The sequence below is a fragment of the Lipotes vexillifer genome, unplaced genomic scaffold (genome assembly GCF_000442215.2).
Source record: "Lipotes vexillifer unplaced genomic scaffold, Lipotes_vexillifer_v1.1 scaffold613, whole genome shotgun sequence".
In the NCBI taxonomy this organism is placed as follows: Eukaryota; Metazoa; Chordata; class Mammalia; order Artiodactyla; family Lipotidae; genus Lipotes; species Lipotes vexillifer.
The window spans coordinates 182,974-202,426 of NW_006792345.1; the positions used below are offsets into that span (position 1 = coordinate 182,974).

Here is a 19,453-nt window from a genome sequence, read left to right on the forward strand (position 1 = left end):
CCCTTTTCTAAGCACTGCTGTTTCATTCTGATCCTTTCTGGAAACTACCCAGTTTCCATTTACAGCTACCACAACTGCCTTTCTATTGATAAAGGTCCATGCTATTTATATTTTCAGTGGACGTATTCTGTCTCAACTAGAATGCAGAGTTCTTTCAGGTAGGGACCAGTCTGTTTTTATATTCCCCAAACTTCCTCACACAATAAGTGTGTGTAGAGTAGAAAGAGCACTGGGTTTGTAGTCTTGAGTTTTATATGGGACTCAGCTTTGATAGCCTTTAGTCCTCATGAATCTTTGAGGCTTTCTTAGCCTCAAAGTGAGACTAATGTGTCCACAGGCCAGTAGATTATTCAGGATTAAGCAGGATGACATGTGAAAGCCTGGTGTCTGGTCCTTTTTAAAGAAAGTGCTTATAGGTTAGATTTAGAAAACAAAGACTGAATTAGAACACATACAATCCCACCACCTTTGAGCCAACATTGTTTCTGATGCATTTTCTTCTAATCATTTTTCTTTTCCTGTTTTTCCTCAGATGGGTTATACTCAGCCTGGCTCATTTGAAAACTTGGTGAACTTTTACTTTTTAAAAAAATATGCTAATTATAGTGAATTTCGTGTTTTTTCAACCAACAGGAGGATGAAATTTTGAACAGATCACCAAGAAACAGAAAGCCGCGAAGAGAGTGAAACAATCTTAAGAACTTGATCTGTGATTTCCTCTCCCTGCCCTTCCCCTGCAAAGTGTGGGTCCTAGGAGAGGACCTGGCACATCTTAGGTTGAAACTCAGAAAACCTTCAGAGTCATCATCAACAGGTTCCAGCTGAACACTAGCCCGTGTAATTTTAAACATCTAGCAGTAAATAATTGCAGTTGTGACATAAAGGACCCTGTTTCTGTAGAAAGAAAGCATTTAACGTAATGGTTGTGAAATGTAACATGAAGCAACTAACTTGTATTTTTTTGTTTTTAAACATCTTTGTTTTTTAAAATAGAGTGATAGAACTTTGTCAGTCTTTAAAAATCTTGGCTTAATTTAATATGTTAATCTGTCCATGCAGAAATAACACCAACCTTTAAAAATGCTAGGGGGCTGAATTTGAAGTAACTGATTTTGTTTTTTAAGTTTGGTATTACAAAACATTCACATGTCTTTGTCCCTTAAAATTGATAATCATGTTTAAAGTGCAGTCATTTGTGGTTAAAATCTTGTTTTGCTTGCTTCCATTATTCAATTCCTCCTAAGGAAATTGAGGAGAGTGATTGGATGGAAGCCCAAATTTATATAAAGGTTCTGTTAAAATTGTATTAAAAATAGACATACAAAAAGAAAAAAACTTTTCACTTGATGTTGGTTAGGCCATGAAGTATGTGTGTTCTTTTGCCTTTGGAACAGCTCAGTTCCCAGACAGCTTTGCAGCTAGTGGAGGAGGTGGCATAATGTGGCGCTCGGGCATTCATTCTTCACACCCTGGGAGTGTCTGGGCTCCAGCCTTCTCAAGCAGGTGGCTTCTTAAGGAACGCTACCAGAGTAGATGCAGATGTTTTCATCACATCTTCCACTGTGTTGACACTGTTTTACCTTCTCAATTTCCCCAAATTCCCAGCTTTCTTCTCTGCTATGCATTGTCTTCACAGCACAGCTTGCAGTCCGTTGCTGAAAATGCTTATGAGCTCTGCATAGTGTTAAGCTTTACTGTGATTATGTGTATGTTTCTTCCTTTATTAAGCAGACCCACACCTTTCCAGGGTCAAAGTACACGATAGAATAGTCTCCTTCATCTTTACTATTTCTTTTACTCCGTGTAAAGACTTTAGAAGTCTAATCCAGAGGCAAGCCAATTCAGAATTGACTGTAATTGAACACAGGCTAAAAGTATTTATGGAGAAGTGACTTTTAGCATGAGTTTTCTGATTTTTTGTAGCTGCTAAATCTTTTAAGTCTTTATTTGCAGTTCATGTAACAGTTCTGTCTTAAATTACATGATAAAGCAGTCCTGTTCAAAACTTTTTTTAAGTATGTGGCTTGCATAATTTTAAAGAAATGATCTTAGGTTTGTTTTTTCATGTGGAATGCAGATGGGTGCTATCAGAGCCTCTCCCCCATCGCTATAGTGTAATAACATCATTATTACACCACACTGAAATGTATTCAGAATTAGATTTTTTTTTAGCTTTATTGTTTCTTCAGAGGTGTTTCAAATGTACCGATGATACTGTTCCTTGCACTGAATATATAAACACTCCAGAGTGTTTATATTGGGGAGATATTGGGGAGGAAGTATATTCATAAAAGATGAAGGCTGTATCTGTTTATTTTGTTTATCTTCAGTTTTTTTACTGGTTCACTTAAATTCTTATGAGGGTGGGATGCATTTTTCTTACTGTTCAGTGCTTTATCCTTTTCATCTGTTGTTCTGTGGTCACAGTGACCTTAGCTATGTAGCAGACTTTCCCAAATGTATTGAGTGCAAATAAACAGTTACTTAGCAAGACCTGAAAATATGTCTGCAGGTTTCTCCTTGAAGCAAGTGTGTGGGATCATTGCATTTCCAGAAATCTGCCTTCTTTACCCTCCATTGACATTACGGTTTCTTCCGGCTGAGCTGTGGAATAACAAGTATAAATCAGTAGACTGTTCATTTGCCTTTCCAAGGGTAATTTAGCAACCCTTGTCCAAAAAAAGAAAGACAAAACAAAAAGTCATTTCTTGGTTTTCTTTTCACTCTTTGTTGAAGGTGCAGCCTTCTGATTAGAAGTCTGACACATTAATGAATGACCAGCAGCAGTATTCAGCTCTTTAAAAGGCACTTACATTATGATTTTACATGCTGGTTATTTGTCCCATTGTTGTAAAATGCCCACTCCATCAGATGTGTTCCTCAGTTTCTCTCATCCATAAAATACTCTTCACTTTTCTCAAATTGTTGCATTACTAAATGGTATTACATTAAAGCCCTGTGTTAAGCATCTGCTTTTGACTGAACTTCTTTCATAGTAACCTTCAATTTGTGTGTTTTACTGGTTCAATAGTGGGTTGATCTTTCTTTAATTGACTACTACATGAAATTTTTTAATATGCAGAAACTATTATGGACGGTGAAATAATTAACTACATCTCACCACGTGGATTTGAATATAATTCAGAGTAGGCTTTGCATCCTTTTCCTGCTGGATTGGGGTTCAGTAGTTTCAGTTCTATAATAGGTATAGCAGCTCAGAAAGGGAATGGTAATTTGTAGATTATTCTTTGAGATTTATGGGAACCATTCGACTTTTAAACATTTATTAGAAAATAAATCTTTGTTCAGAATCAGACTCCATCTTTTATATATTCCTACATATTTCAGGGATATTTTTGAACATTAGGCCATAACTTTTTTATGCAGTATTATTAGGCTTTTGAATTGCTTACTGAAGAGTACCCAAAATGTACTGCTCCTAGTTACGATTATCTTTCCCATTAGAAAAGAAATTTATTTAATTCTGGTGTAAAATTTATGTTTGAAGAATGGTAAAAGCAAGACAATGTTATGGCATTCATGAGCCCTAAGCACTTTTGCCTTGGTGGGCCACTTGTATTTTTCACTGCATTTGTATAAAAACAAGTACTATTTGAATAAGGACTCAATTTTTTCTTCTGATTTTAAAATTTTCATTGGCCTAGTAATAAGTTACTGTACCAGAGTTTGAGCTGTTTATGGTGTCTCTCACTGTGCAGCCTTTTGGCACCTCCTGTTTAACTTTTTAGCAGTTAGGGTGCCAATACCTGTCTCTAGTTTGTCTTGGCCCAACAGAGACGGTCTGTAGTTTCATTGCTCCTGTTTTTTCCCCTAGTCTCCCACTCCCTTTGCCTACTAGGTATAGTACTAGAGTGTAATTGTCTTTAGTTGTATTTTGTTGAGACTCAGTTTTACCTAACAGACCATCTTTTAAATGTAAAGCTTGCAGGCCAGGCTCCCTGTTTTTTTTACTGAAGCATCATCCTTTGCCGTTCTACCCCCCACCCCGCCACCAGAAAAGGAGCTAGACTCCTTCACATCCTCTTCTTCCTGTCTGCTAGGGCTTTTGTTGTTGTAGTAATTGAACTTCTGAATTTGTTCAAAATTTATATAAGGGAAGATTATATAGTCTCGATGATTCAGAACAGCGCGAGAAGAAACCTCTTCCTTCACCTCACCCGTGTACAATTCTTACCAATTGTGAGGCTGAATGTGAGCCGTGAGGTCGAACGAAAACAGCTGACACTGAAAAACCCTGGATACTTTTTAACTTATCAAAGACCCATTTAAGAAGCTACAGGAGGAATAAAATGATGAAGCGCTATGGTTCCGGGAGCGTCTGGATCTGGCGGGTTACGCCGCGCCGACTGCCCGTCTTTCCGCGGCGGACCCGGAAGGGCCTGTCCGCGTGAGGCGGCGTTTAGAGCCGGCTCTTGTCGGTCACTTACATGGGTGAGGAGGACTGAAGCCCGCCCACCTGCTTCCCTCCGCCTCACTTGAGAGTTCCTTTTAAACTGCGCAGGGGAGCAGCCCTAGCGCGCCTCTTGCGTGTAGGCCCCGCCCCTCGGGCGGCCCGCTCTTCCTTCTCTGATTGACCGCAGTCCCTGTTCATCAGCTGAGACGCCGCTTTCGCCTGCCGGAGCCCCGCCCTTTTCCGAGAGCCCTGAAAACAATTTTAAGATGGCGGCGGCGGCGGCGCGGAAAACAATGGGGCCGGGGCGGCGGGGACAGGCCGAGGCCTGAGGTGGGCAGCGAGCGACTGCCTGGGTTGGGCCGACCGGGGCCAGAGGAAGACCCCCGCCGCGCGCGAGCCCGCTCCGCAGCTCGCGGGGCCATGGCGTGGCCGTGAGGCAGCCGGGCAGCCGGCGGGGAGTGGAGCCTGCCGTGCCAGCCGGCCCCGAGAGGCCCGCCTCGGGCCCGGCCCGTGCAGCCCGCGGCCCATGGTGCTGCCCACCTGCCCCATGGCGGAGTTCGCGCTGCCGCGACACAGCGCGGTCATGGAGCGCCTCCGCCGGCGCATCGAGCTGTGCCGGCGCCACCACAGCACCTGCGAGGCCCGCTATGAGGCCGTATCGCCCGAGCGCCTGGAGCTCGAGCGCCAGCACACCTTCGCCCTCCACCAGCGCTGCATCCAGGCCAAGGCCAAGCGCGCCGGCAAGCACCGGCAGCCGCCTGCCCCGGCCCCAGCTCAGGCCCCGGCCCCGGCGCCCGCCCCGGCCCCCCGCCTCGACGCCGCCGATGGCCCAGAGCACGGCCTCCCGGTCGCGGTGAGTAGGGCTCGGGGAGCAGCCCCTTCCAGGGAGATGCTGCCCCTGACGCCGCCCAGGGCCCTTTGAGACTTCCCCAGTGCCCGCAACTTCTCTGGTCTGGCTCGGGGGAGGCTAACATGGCAGGGACTGAGTGGTTGTCATCTGCGGGAAATGGCACTGTGGCGTTACTTTGGGAAAACATGACCTTAAGGACCTTACATTAAGGTCCCGGGTGGGAAGGCTGGCGAACTGTCGGTGAAAGGTTTTTCTTCCAGACTGGATTCCGAAATTTTGAGAACTTTATTTTGGAAGAGACTAGCATTTAAGTTGCCTGTGATAGTGGCTTCATTTATTCTGCAAATGTTCATTGGGTCCTTGTTCTTTGCAGGGTCAGGGCTTAAATATGGAAATAAAACGGCCTTTAGTTGACCAAACTGTTCTGCATGGAAAATCAAGAATCTTTGGAAATCTTAGTAAAGACATAGTCCTGCTCATTGAGGTGTACAAAGGTATTCTTTATTTAGGCAACCCTGAAATTTGTGAATTTGTGATTCCAGCAATACTGTTGACAAAGCCAGTTTTCATTATAAGCCTGTTTAAAACCTCTGATGATATTAGAGTTTGTTGGTAAATTATTATGCCCTTTGGGTTCTCAGTAGATATTCGAGAAATTTGTTGGTTAGAGGTTTCCCTTCCTGAGACTGATTATAAGGTTCCTTGCTGTTGTTTTCTTGGTAATTTAAAGTTTAGAACAAATGTTACCAATTTAATTTGTGTGTTTTTAAATTCATGCCTTTGTTAAGGTCTCACCTGGGCTGTTGGCAGTACTCTTCCCTAATTAGTCTTAAGGTGTTCGGTCTCTTTCACCCTTTCAATGCTAGGTGTGTCACAGCCCCTATGCTCTGTTTGAATTATTTTCCTTATTCTCTCCCACACTAGCTTGGGCTGCTGAACATCTCATTGCTTATTTTTATCAAGTCTTACATAGTCAAGTCTTCTCATCCTCACTTTTCTTGTCTGTAAACTGAAGATGTGTTTGGTTTCCTCTAGGATTTTTATAAGACTCAAAAGAAATGAGTGTCGATGTGAAAAATATTTCGTAAATGGAAAGACTGCCTGCAGGACCCTCCCCCATCACCTTTCAGAATCCTGACATCCTTCAGGGCCATCTCATCTTCCTCTTTAAAACCAATTTCCACCCTACCCCACAGCAGTTAGAATCTCCTTTGTCAAAACATTTAGGAAATGTATTGTCTATGCTATTTATTTTAAGCACAATGTCACATACTACTTTAGGACATGTCTTGCAAACACACTGTAAGCCCTGGGAGACAGGGAGGGGTGCGGCTCACAGTCAAAGGAAAGACTTTTAAGAGTTGTGGGGGGGGGGGGCTTCCCTGGTGGCGCAGTGGTTAAGAATCTGCCTGCCAATGCAGGAGACACGGGTTGGAGCCCTGGTCCAGGAAGATCCCACATGCCGCGGAGCAACTAAGCCCGTGTGCCACAACTACTGCACCTGTGCTCTAGAGCCCGCAAGCCACAACTACTGAGCCCACATGCCACAACTACTGAAGCCTGTGCGCCTAGAGCCAGTGCTCTGCAGCAAGAGAAGCCACCACAGTGAGAAGCCCGCACACCGCAACTAGAGAAAGCCCACGCGAAGCAATAAGACCCAACACAGCCAAAAATTAATTAATTAATTAATTTTAGAAAAGAGTTGTGGGTGGTAATTCCGTGTAAGTAAATAGTGAAAGCTCATAAAAATCTCTTTACACTCACATAATTACCTTGAACCACCCCCTAGAATGTATATTAGTAGTGATTCAGTTTGTTTAAAGAGACTAAGAATTTAGATCCCCTATGATATTTTTAGTCCTAAACTACTAGAGAGAAATTGGACATGCTGTTTGAAGAGAAATTAATTCTGAGTGTGTTAGAACTTGAGTCTGGCCTGTCAGTCATTCTTTTGGGTGATTAGGTGTGCCATGTGACGTTGATGTCTTATCACATTAAACCTTGACCCATGGATTTCATGAGTTAAACTTTAGAATGGAATTGCTCTTCAACCTCCTTACTAGGAAGAGGGACCCTTTTCACTTCAGTCTCCAAGTGATTCTAGGTGAGCTCTTTGGCCTTGGAGTGGGGTTTTAGGAATGGAAGATCAGTGTCACTAAGAACACAGTGGCTTGTTCTGTTTTAGTGGCTCCTTCAGTTCAGAGAGGGGGAGAGTCCTTGCCTTGGTAGGATTTTGGCTTGGAGAGAGAGCACAGCTTTGCCAGAGAAATGGAGGGGAGAAAGTGCCTCTTAGTCATTGTTATTTTTGACAATTCTGTGTATGTATTTGATCTAATTAATATTCCTTACATAAGGAATATTATTATTATTTTTTTCCAAATGTCCTGTAGTACTCTTAGGCAGTCGTTTCATAGCAAAGTTACCATCGGTAAACCATTTGTACAAGTGAAAAGGGATCAAGTCAAATTACTAGTAGAGTACACCTTCTGCTTATGTTTTTCGCCTTCTTAGGATATTCCACCACAACAAAACCTTGACCGCTATCTTCCTACTGTAGATCTGTTAGAGATGGATCAGAAACAGTGCTTCAGACTTTTTTCTACTCTGATTGTCAAGGAATTACCTCATTAGGTTTTCTTCATACTGTGTGTGCTCATTAAAAACCAAATAGTAGTTTTCTAATGATAGGATTGACTTTTTTTTTTTTTTTTAATTTATTTATTTTTGGCTGCGTTGGGTCGTCATTGCTGCATCGGGGCTTTCTCTAGTTGCAGTGAGTGGGGGCTACTCTTTATTGCGGTGCACGGGCTTCTCATTGCCGTGGCTTCTCTTGTTGCGGAGCACGGGTTCTAGGCATGTGGGCTTCAGTAGTTGTGGCACGTGGGCTCAGTAGTTGTGGCGCGCAGGCTCAGTAGTTATGGCACAAGGCTTAGTTGCTCCGCGACATGTGGGATCTTCCTGGACCAGGGGTCGAACCCGTGTCCCCTGCATTGGCAGGCGGATTGTTAACCACTGCGCCACCAGGGAAGTCCAGATTTACTTTATTGTATTAGGGATGCCAGATAATAGAGAATTATCCACTCACTTTATACATTCATTCTGTCATGAAAATAGTCTTCTACAATAGCTTGAACACTTTCTTTTAGTAAATATATTTTTTTAATATTTATTTATTTTGGCTGCACCTGGTCTTAGTGGCAGTATACGGGATCCTTGCCATGGCACGTGGACTTCTTAGTTGCGGCATGCATGTGGGATCTAGTTCCCTGACCAGGGCTCGAACCCGGGCCCCCCTGAATTAGGAGTGCAGAGCCTCAGCCACTGGACCACCAGGGAAATCCCTCTTTTAGTAAAATGTTATAAAGGTTTATGCCACATCCCCTTATCCACCATTGTCACACTTTTGCTGCTTACTCCTTAAGTCGTTGTGATAGTCTACCAAGAAATTTGACGGTTGCATGTCAACCATTCGTGGAAGTTGCCTTTCCTGCTTAGTTTAGGCATGCAGTATTTCTCTCTCTCTGTCTCTTTTTTTTTTCTTTTTCTTTTTATCCTTTTAATAAGATCTTTCACAGGACAGAAAAATTTAATTTTGATAAAATCCAGTTTATAATCATTTATTTTATGAATTGTGTTTTGGTGTTATGTTTAAGAACTCTTTTTATATATCTCTAGATTAAAAATGTTCATATTTTGTCGAGGATTTTTTGCATTTAAGTTCATGAAAAATGTTAATCTGTAATTTCCTTCCTTTCTCTCTTCTTTCCTCTTTTTCTTTCTTCTCTTTTTAACTTTTATCTGTACATAACTACACAAATAGTACAAAGAACATCTGCATACCCTCCTCTTAGAGTCTACCCATTGTCATCATCATGCCCTATTTGCTTTATCATTTGCATACATACCTCTTTCTCTCTTCTCTTTCTCCCTAAAACTTTTGTTCTCTGAACCTCCTGTGAGAACACTGCACATATGGCTCTCTACCCCAAACACCCAGCGTGTACCTTCTAAGAGTTAAGAAAGATGTGTGAAATTTTAATAATGATTTTGTAGACCGAACTTGTGTAGGAAATATGTGTAAATAACAAATTATTTTCAGGGAGTAGATATTTCTAAACATAAAACAGACATTGTTCTATAATCATGTGGGATAATTTTAGAGAAAAGATGACTAATGTGGCTTTAGAATCCCATTTCTTCCTGTAACATTTGCGACCTTGTCATAGTACCATCTTTCCTTTTTTATCTTCAGTATCCCCTTTCCCACTGGGTCCTTCCCTTTAGCTTGAAACAGGAGCACATATTCTCCTTTCTTTTGTCTTTTCTCACCCTCAAAATAGTATTCTATCTCCTTCCTTCCCTTTACGCTTTCCACTGCACTTCCCATTTACTCATTGCCCCATTGTAATCTGCCTTCTACCTCTTTTACTTTTCCAAAGCTGCCCCCTTAAAGGACACCAAAGAGGGAATTACCAGATTCAGTGGCTTCTTAGTCATCATTCTTTTTGACTTCCTCCTTCCTAAGACTCTTCTCTTAGCTTCTACTCTCTTCTGATTTTCTTTCCAGCTTTCTGACTTTTTTTCTGTCTCCTTCCTGCTTTCCCTTATTAATTCATGCAACAAATATTTGAGTGCCTACTGTGGGCCAGAGCATATTTTAGTTGCTAGGGATACAGCAGTGATCAAGACAGATTGAAACTGCTCTTATGGAGAGAGATCAGTAATTTTTAAAATTAATTTTAAGTTATAATAAATGCTAAGAAAAAATGTAAAGAGTTATGTGATACTGAGTGATTTGTAGCAGCAGCTTTAGATATGGTAGTAGCAGCTTTGTCTTAATTTGGCCTGAATGACAGGAGGTTATGAATCAGCTGAAAGTTTCAGCAAAGAACATTCCAGTTAGAGAGAACCACCAGCACAAAGTCTCGGAGGCAGGAACCTTCTGAGCTTGCATGAAGACAGAAAGGAGGTCAGTGTGGCCAGAGCAGCAGGTATGCAGCTGGTATGAGTGAGCAAGGATCAGATCAGGTGCCGTGAGAAGCAATAGCAGGATTTTAAGCAAAAACATCACATGATCTAACATTTTTTAAAGGCCATTCTGGTGCTAGATGGAGGATGTCTGGGATTGGTCTGGGCAAGAGTGGATGCAGTTAAAGCTTTTGCAATGTCTAGGCTGGGGCTGGTGGTAGTAGTGCAGATGGAGAGGAGGAGATGGATTCTGGACAGCTTCTGAAGGCAGAGGTGACAGAGGTTGCTGATGGACTAAATGGATTGGATGGGGGCTAATGGGAGGCATTGAAGGGAATTCCAATTTTTTTGGCTTGAGAAACTTTCTTTGCACACTTTTTAAACATTCATGGTCCCCAACCAACTAAATTCTCTACTTTTTTCACTCAGTTTTCTTTTTCTGGGTTAATGTCATTGATTTTTTTTTTTAATATTTATTTGGCTGCGTGGGGTCTTAGTTGTGGCATGTGGGATATTCGTTGCATGTGGGTTCTTAAGATTGTGGCGCTCGGGTTCTTCATTGCAGTGCACAGGCTTCTCTCTAGTTGTGGTGTGTGGACTCCAGGGCGCCCAGGCTCAGTAGTTGTGGCATGTGGGCTCTCTAGTTGTGGCTTGTGGGCTTAGTTGCCCCGCGACATATGGGATCTTAGTTCCCCTACCAGTGATCGAACCTGCATCCCCTGCATTGGAAGGCGGATTCTTAACCACTGGACCACCAGGGAAGTCCCTGTCATTGATTCTTTCATGGCTTCATCTATCACCTGTAATAATGAGATTCTCCAGATATCTCTACCAAGGTTCAGATCCAGCTGTCTATTGGACATTTCCACTTTGATTTCCCACATGTCCAAAAGGGACTCTCCCTTTTTCTTGCCAGCCTTATGTTTCTTCAGAGTATTTTCCCTAGTCCAGTCATCCAAAGTAGAAACTTGGGAATTATCCACTCCTTTTCTTCATTTCCTGTTTTTTTGAGTTTTGTGGGGGTTTTTTGTTTTGTTTTGGTTTTTTTTTGGCCACGCTCTGCAGCATGCGGAATCTTAGTTCCCCGAGCAGGGATTGAACTAGTGCCCCCTGCATTGGGAGAGCAGAGTCTTAACCACTTGGACCGCCAGGGAAGTCTCTATTTCCGTCTTTAAGTTGGTTATTTGTTCAACCAACATTGAGCTCCTGCTGGGAGCCAGAAATTGTGGTGGTGCCAGACCTGTGTGTCATGCAGTCTGTCGGGGAGTAGATGGTAGACAGTTCATTGCAAAGCCCTGTTGAGGGCTGAAAAGCCTGTGGGAATAATAGGAAAGGGATGCCCCTTGGGTGAAGTTGGGAAAGCTTTAAAGACTTGACTTTTAAAATGGGTCTTAATATTTTGCCAGATGTTTTCCCAAAGGGTGTTACATGAAACGCTAATTTCATGGGCTGTTTAAAGAGTTCTAGAGTTGAGCAAATTTGGGTGACACTGGGATAAACAAATTTAAAGTTTCCTTTATTTAGGACATTTCCAAACATTTAATAGGCTAATATGCATGCGGACTTGAGCTCTTATCAGGGGGCATCTAATAGGATTTTGATTCCTTTGGGAAACTAAGCAGTATGACAGTGAGTAAATCTTTGAATTTAAGGCTTAAAGTGCCAGAGAGGCTGGAAGATAAAACTGGAAAGGTAGGTAGGAGTCATATCACGAAAAGCTTTGTGTTTGATACTGGGTGTTTGGACTGAATAATTTTGAAACATTGTGAATCCCACATTTGAAACATTGTGAATCACACATTTTATGTTGACATTTTGAACTTTTCATCCTAAGTTTTTAAGCTTATGAAAAATTATAATGCATTGGTTGTGTTAATCAATTGTATATTAAATTACTGTAACAATTTATTAAGTGAAATATATGAAGTAAGAAATTTATGTAACACATAAGTGCTACATATGTTTAATGTGAATCAACTATTTTAAAAAGAGAAAAGAAAAAGGGTAAAAATGCTGTTTATAGTTGCAGAGGATATAACTTCCAGAGAATTATAAATACTAACATTTAAAAATAAAATGGTTATATCATTTTTTTAAATGTCACCAGTGGAATCTGAATACCTTAGTGATATGCTTTCATCAACCATTTAAAGAATGTTTTTCTTTAACAGAAATTTTATTTATTTTGAGAAGGTTTATTTATTTATTTTATTTATTTATTTTACTGCGTGCGGGCTTTTCTCTAGTTGCGGCGAGCGGGGGCTACTCTTTCTTGCGGTGCGTGGGATAAGTAGTTGTGGCACGCGGGCTCAGTAGTTGTGGCTCGCGGGCTCTAGAGCAAGGCTCAGTAGTTGCGGTGCACGGGCTTAGTTGCTCTGCGGCATGTGGGATCTTCCCAGACCAGGGCTCGAACCCGTGTCCCCTGCATTGGCAGGAGGTTTCTTAACCACTACACCACCAGGGAAGTCCCTGTTTTTTTAATTTATTATTTTTGACTGCGTTGGGTCTTCGTTGCTGCGTGCGCAGGCTTTCTCGAGTTGCAGTGAGTGGGGGATACTCTTCGTTGTGGTGCGCAGGCTTCTCATTGCAGTGGCTTCTCTTGTTGTGGAGCACGGGCTCTAGGCGTGCAGGCTTCACTAGTTGTGGCACGCAGGCTCAGTAGTTGTGGTGCACAGGCTTAGTTGCTCCGTGGCATGTGGGATCTTCCCAGACCAGGGCTCGAACTCATGTCCCCTGCATTGGCAGGCAGATTCTTAACCATTGTGCCATCAGGGAAGTCCTAACAGAAATGTTAAATCATTCCTTTTTCTTGGAACTCGCATTTCTTTTTCCTTTTCTTTCTTTCTTTCTTTTTTTTTTGAATTGGAGTATAGTTGATTTACAATGCTGTGCTAGTTTCAGGCACACAGCAAAGTGATTCAGCCCTACACACATATATATCCGTTTTCATGTTCTTTTCTCTTATAGGTTATTACTGTACAGTAAATTCCCTTTTTGCTCTTTTTAAAGTTGATTTATAGGGAATTCCCTGGCAGTCCAGTGGTTGGGACTCCACGCTTTCACTGCTGAGGGCCTGGGTTTGATCCCTGGTCATGGAACTAGGATCCTACAAGCCACATAGTGTGGCCGAAAAAAAAGTCGATTTATACAAAAGAATGTATGTAGCATTTATAGGTTCTGTGTGTTATATATATTTATTATTTCAGTAAGTGGAATTACAGTAAATTAGTATACAACAAATAACAAGCACATTATAAATTTTTATAAATAATTAAGCAAAAAAAGTACAGGTTTATTATACATGCCTCCCTTAATGAGATGGATGAGGCTTTTCCCACCTCAGTTTGTTCACATAACTGTGGATGAATATTACTTGTTGACAAAATGATAGTTCTTTTCCTATTTTTTGTTTCTTTTTATACATTTAAGTTCCAGTAATCCTTGTTCACATAAGTATAAAGGAAAGGAAGAAATTTAATTATACAATGTTAATCAAGTTTTTGAAATTTGAGTTGGTATGCCAAAAATCACACAGTGATATGTATCATCAAAATTAATTTACCAATTAGACGACAGCTTGGTTTGGTGCACTTTCAACTTTAATGAAAGCAGAATTAGAAACCATCTGACTTACAAAAGGATAATCTAGTCATCAGTCATTCACTTTCTCAGTTATGGAGAAATGAAACACAAAGGCTTTACCAAATTTATCAATTGATTGTTGATTATACCTGTTATTCTTTCACTTAGAAGGACCTTGTTTAACCTAATATACTGAAAATTGGTTGGGAAAATCAAAATACTGTTCATTTCAATACACCTTTGCCAATACAGTATTTTTTGATAAAATATTTTTATTTGCTTTAGATATATTTTCATCAAAACCTTAGAGCTGTGACTGTAGCTTGTTTAATGTATGAAAAATGTCTACCTAATTGGCAAAATGAGTCTCCATTTTCAAGTTAATCAGCTTTCTGTCAGAAAAAGTTTGCTTCATTTTTCAAATACAGATAATACTATACAATCCCTTGAGTACCATCTCACTTCTGAATTCTAAGGGAGAGTTCAAGAGCATGGAGCCTTGTCATGAGTTTTGTTGCCTGCATCAAATACTGTGCATTGCCTGCATGTATTTTATTCATATTAAGCATTCATTTGAAGAGCTATATGTTATTTGATTAGTTGAGGATGGAAGAATGATGTCTTTAAATGAAAAATATCACCACTCCTGCTGCCCACTCTATGGCAGTCTTAATTCAAAGCATCCCAACTCTCAGGCCAAACTTTGGCAATTTAAGTGCTCAAGGCCCTTAAGTCAGTGAAGAACTATTGTGCCTAGCAGAGCAACAGAAGAGACTGGTATACGGTGAACATTTGGAGCAGCATGTCATTGGGGTGGCATCTGGCACCATGGGAATGAAACCCATGTGCAACACTCCACGGTCCCTAAAATACTTTGAATGCAGTTCTTTGAAAATGGCCTAATTTCTCTAGGTGTCTTTACGCGTATGCCCTTCCCTAGTCTCATAATGCCTGACACCTGCTCACCATTCAGAACTCTGCTCATGTGCCATCTCCTCTAGGACCTCTTTCCTAAGTCCCTCATCTAGCCAGGCTAGGTACTTAAACCTATGCCAGAACAACCACACTGAGCTTTAATTAGCGTGTTTGCCGCTCTCCATTAGACTATGAGCAATCTGAGAGCAAGACCAGTAGTTTAGCACCAGACCTTACACATATTTGGCAGTCAGCAAGCATCTGTTGAACGAATGTTAATGATATTGTGGAAGGAGCTCTGAATTGGGAGTCAGAAGCTGTATGTTTTTAGGTTGGGATCATTTCAGAGGTGGAGTTGACAGAGGTAAGACAGTAGGCCCTGATTTGTACTGTCATGTTCATTGCAGCCTTGTTCATAATAGCCAAGAGGTGGAAGCAATCTGAGTTTCCATCAACAGATATGAATGGATGAAGAAAATGTGGTGTATATATACAGTGGACTATTATTAAGCCTTAAAAAGGAAGGAAATCTTGTTGTATGTTGAAACATGGATGAACCTTGAGGACATCATGCTAAATGAAATAAGCCAATTGCAGAAAGAGGAATACTGCATGATTCCACTTATCTGAGATATCTAAAATAGTGAAACTCTTAGAAACACAAAGTAGAAGGATAGTTGCCAGGGGCTGGAGGGAAGGGGAGAGTGGGAGTTGTTCAGTGGACGTAGAGTTTCAGTTTTGCTAGATGAAAAGTTCTAGAGATTTGTTGCACAACAGTGTGCATATAGTTAACACTACTGTACTGTACATATAAAAAAGATGGTAACTTTTATGATATGGTTTTTGACCACAAATTATTTTTGAAGTATAGTTGAATTAGTGTTGTGTTACTTATTGCTGTACAGCAGTGACTCAATTGTACATAGATATATACATTCTTTTTCATATTCTTTTCCATTACGGTTTATCACAGGATACTGAATATAGTTCCCAGTACATATACCAGTTTGCATCTGCTAATTCCAAACTCCCCATCCAACCCTCTCCCCCAACCCCTTGGCAACCACCAATCTATTCCCTATGTTCCTGATTCTACTTCTGTTTCATAGATAGGTTCATTTGTGACCACAATTTTTTAAAAATTAATTACAAGACAAAAACTATGATTTTCCAAACCATATGCTTGGAAAATTTTTAGCAATTATAAGGGCTTTAGTTAGTTATTTATTGGCCACACCTTGCTGGCATGTGGGATCTTAGTTCCATGACCAGGGTTCGAACTAGTGCCCCCTGCATTGGAAGCACAGAGTCTTAACCACTCGACCACCAGGGAAGTCCCTAATAAGGGCTTCTTAATAAAGGCATATCAGGACATCCCTGGAGGCGCAGTGGTTAAGAATCCACCTGCCAGTGCAGGGGACACGGGTTTGAGCCCTGGTCTGGGAAGAACCTACATGCCGTGGAGCAACTAAGCCCATGCACCACAACTACTGAGCCTGAGCTCAAGAGCCCGTAAGCCACAACTACTGAGCACGTGTGCTACAACTACTGAAGGCTGTGCGCCTGGAGCCCGTGCTCCACAACAAGAGAAGCCACCACAATGAGAAGCCTGTGCACCACAACAAAGAGTAGCCCCCACTGGCCACAACTAGAGAAAGCCCGTGCGCAGCAATGAAGACCCAACACAGCCAAAAATAAACAAACAAATAAATTTATTAAAAAAGAGGCCCCTGGCCACAACTAGAGAAAGCCCGTGCGCAGCAATGAAGACCCAACACAGCCAAAAATAAACAAACAAATAAATTTATTTTAAAAAGGGTACTCTGTGGCAGAGTGTCATGTATATCAGAATTAGAGTGGTCCCCACTTATCTGCAGTTTTGCTTTCCACTGTTCCAGTTACCTGAGGTCAACCATTGTCCGAAAATATTAAGTAGAAAATTTTAGAAATAATTGATAAGTTTTAAATTAGGTGCCATTCTGAGTAGTGTGATGAAATCTTGTCCCCCCTGGGGACATGAATCATCCCTTTGTCTAGCATATTTACGCTGTATACCCTATACACCCTTTAGTCACTTAGTAGCCATCTGGGTTATCAGATTGATACTCACGGTATTTAAGTGCATCTAACCCTCATTTTACTGAATAATGGCCCCAAATGGTGATGCCGGAAATTCAGAGATGCCAAAAAGAAAGTGTAAAGTGCTTCCTTTAAGTGAAATGTATAGATTTCAGTACTATCCCCGGTTTCAGGCATCCACTGGGGGTGCAACCCCATGGATAAGGGGGAACTACTGTACATGGGGCACTTTTTAACTATATATCTTCTTGCCTACTGATGCCCTCCCTTTTCCACCTCTCCCCTGACTTTCATCCCTTATCACTGCTAAAATGAGTCACTGTTATTCATGGGAATATGTCATATCCCTTAGTTGTGTGGAGGTAGGTTAAATGTTTGGTCTCAGTTCTTCACTCTTTGGGTCATATTATACACCTACACCCTTGCCATAGTTTCAGAGCAGGCAGAGTATATATTCCCATTCCTTGATTTGGAGCTTGGATATATGACTTGCTTTGGCCAATGAGACGTTAATGAGAGGGATAAGAGGATATATTGTATTTATGAAACAATAATTTTTTAATTCAGAAAACAAAATCTTGGAAATATTATAAAAATATGAAATATATGCGTGAACTATACATATGAAATATGAGTAATTTTCCCAAAAAGTAAAGAAAAAGAAGACAAAGCCGAAAATAGAGAAGAAAATTAGAGGACCAGTGTAGGAGGTTGAACATCTGAAAAATAGAAGTTACTAGAAGAAAGAAATTATTTAAAAAATAATTTGAGGGACTTCCCTGGTTTTCCAGTGGTAAAGAATCCACCTTCCAATGCAGGGGACATGGGTTCCATCCCTGGTCGGGGAACTAAGGTCCCACATGCTGTGGGGCAACTAAGCCCACACGCCACAATATTGAGCTCACGTGCCTCAACGAGAGAGCCTGAATGCTGCAAACTACAGAGCCCACATGCTCTGGAGCCTGCGTACCACAACTACAGAGTCCATGCTCCCAGGAGCCTGCACGTCACAACTAGAGTGAGAAAACCTGCACACCATAGCTAGAAAGCAACCTGAGCGCCGCAACTAGAGAGAAGCCCGAGCACTGCAACGAAGAGCCTGCACACAGTAACAAAAGAGCCCACGTGCCTCAACAAAGATCTCGTGTGCCGCAGCTAAGACCTGACACAGCCAAAAAGATAAGGAAAATAAATAAATAAATTAAATATTTTAAAAATAATAATAATTTGAGAATTTAAGGGCATGAGTTGCCAGATTAAAAGGGCACACTGTGCCCAGCACTGGGGAAGAAAATAGACCCACGCCAGTTATAAATTCTGAACATTGAGTTTAAAGAAGAGATACAAACTTCCAGCATGGGGAGGGTAGGGTACTAGGTCATATATCAAGAATCAGAGTATCTTTGGACTTCCTGGCGGCACCATAGGACTCAAGAAGACAACAGTACAATGCTGAAATTCTGAAGTAAAATGATTACCAACCTAAAATTCTATACCTAGGCAAAGTATACAACAAGAATGAGTATAGAATAAAGTCATTTTCAGAAATTAAGGATTTAAAAATTTTTAACTGTCACCCTTTTTAAGAAGCTACTGCAAGAAATACTCCATCAATATTGAAAGAATAAATCAAGAAAGAGTAAGACATTAGATACAGAAAACAGGAGACCCAACAAAAAAAAAATGACAAGGGTTCACTTGGAGGAGGATGATAAATGATACCAGGATGGCTTGTATTGATCATGTCTCTCCTTTCATGCTTTGCCAAGGACACTCATGGAAGTTTTCAGCTTTTCCCTGAGAGTGGGAGGTAGGCCACGTTGGGTTCAGAAGCAGAAGTACAGAGCAGCCCACTCTCACTGACCAGACTTCTGCTGCATGTCCAGCACCTGGTCTACATGCTGCATGTCTTGCCATGTGCCCAATTGTGGAGAAACCTGTGTTTCCCAAGACTCACTCATGACCTCACTTGCAACTTCCTCAGAGGGGACCTTGTCAACTTCCATAGAAGCAAAAGTCAGACCATGACCCAAGACTGCTCTGCTCACCTCCTTCTGGAGCCTCTGTCCAGTGAGATCAGTGCAGCTTGCTCCTTGCATGGCTGGTGTTTGCTTGCCCTCCCTTTTTAAGACTAGGTGGTATGTTGTTTGGGAATAGATTAAATGAGGGTGGTAGAACTATTATTAAAACCAATTAACACAAAATCAGGATATTAGATATCCGTGTCAGGGGTTGAAGAGAAGGGATACAGGGGCTTCTAAGGCGAGCTCCTCAGACTTAATGTGCATGTGAATCACTTGGAGACCCTGTTAAAATGCAGATTCTAAGCCAGAGCAGGGGTAGGCTGAGATTCAGCAGTTTTTAAACCTTCCAGGAGATGCTAGTTCTGTCCTGGGACCATACTTTGAGTGCCAAGGTTCTAAAGTGCCGTTACTGTTGTTTCTTAATTTGAGCAGTTGATGCATAGTGTTCATTTTATTGTTAACTCTTTTTTTTTTTTTTTAACATCTTTATTGGGGTATAATTGCTTTACAATGGTGTGTTAGTTTCTGCTTTATAACAGAGTGAGTCAGTTATACATATACATATATTCCCATATCTCTTCCCTCTTTGTCTCCCTCCCTCCCCCCCTCCCTATCCCACCC

General features: G+C 41.5%; 2 protein-coding genes across 3 annotated transcripts in view; both read left to right on the plus strand.

Annotated features, from left to right (window-relative positions):
• Positions 1-2,966, plus strand: part of CANX (calnexin) — a 33,084-nt gene extending 30,118 nt beyond the window's left edge. Inside the window, exon 14 of one of the 2 annotated variants that reach the window (XM_007465501.1) lies at positions 634-1,187. In XM_007465501.1, coding sequence (XP_007465563.1) covers positions 634-687 — 54 coding nt within the window. In that variant the 3' untranslated portion in view covers positions 688-1,187. Of the gene's footprint in view, positions 1-633 lie in introns of both variants that reach the window. The other variant, XM_007465500.1, reaches the window with a different exon arrangement.
• Positions 2,967-4,872: 1,906 nt separating this feature from the next.
• The window catches only part of MAML1 (mastermind like transcriptional coactivator 1), a 48,312-nt gene continuing 33,731 nt past the window's right edge, over positions 4,873-19,453 (plus strand). The window contains 1 exon segment of the mRNA XM_007465517.1: positions 4,873-5,267. Within this exon segment, the coding sequence (XP_007465579.1) occupies positions 4,941-5,267 (327 nt within the window). The 5' untranslated portion in view covers positions 4,873-4,940.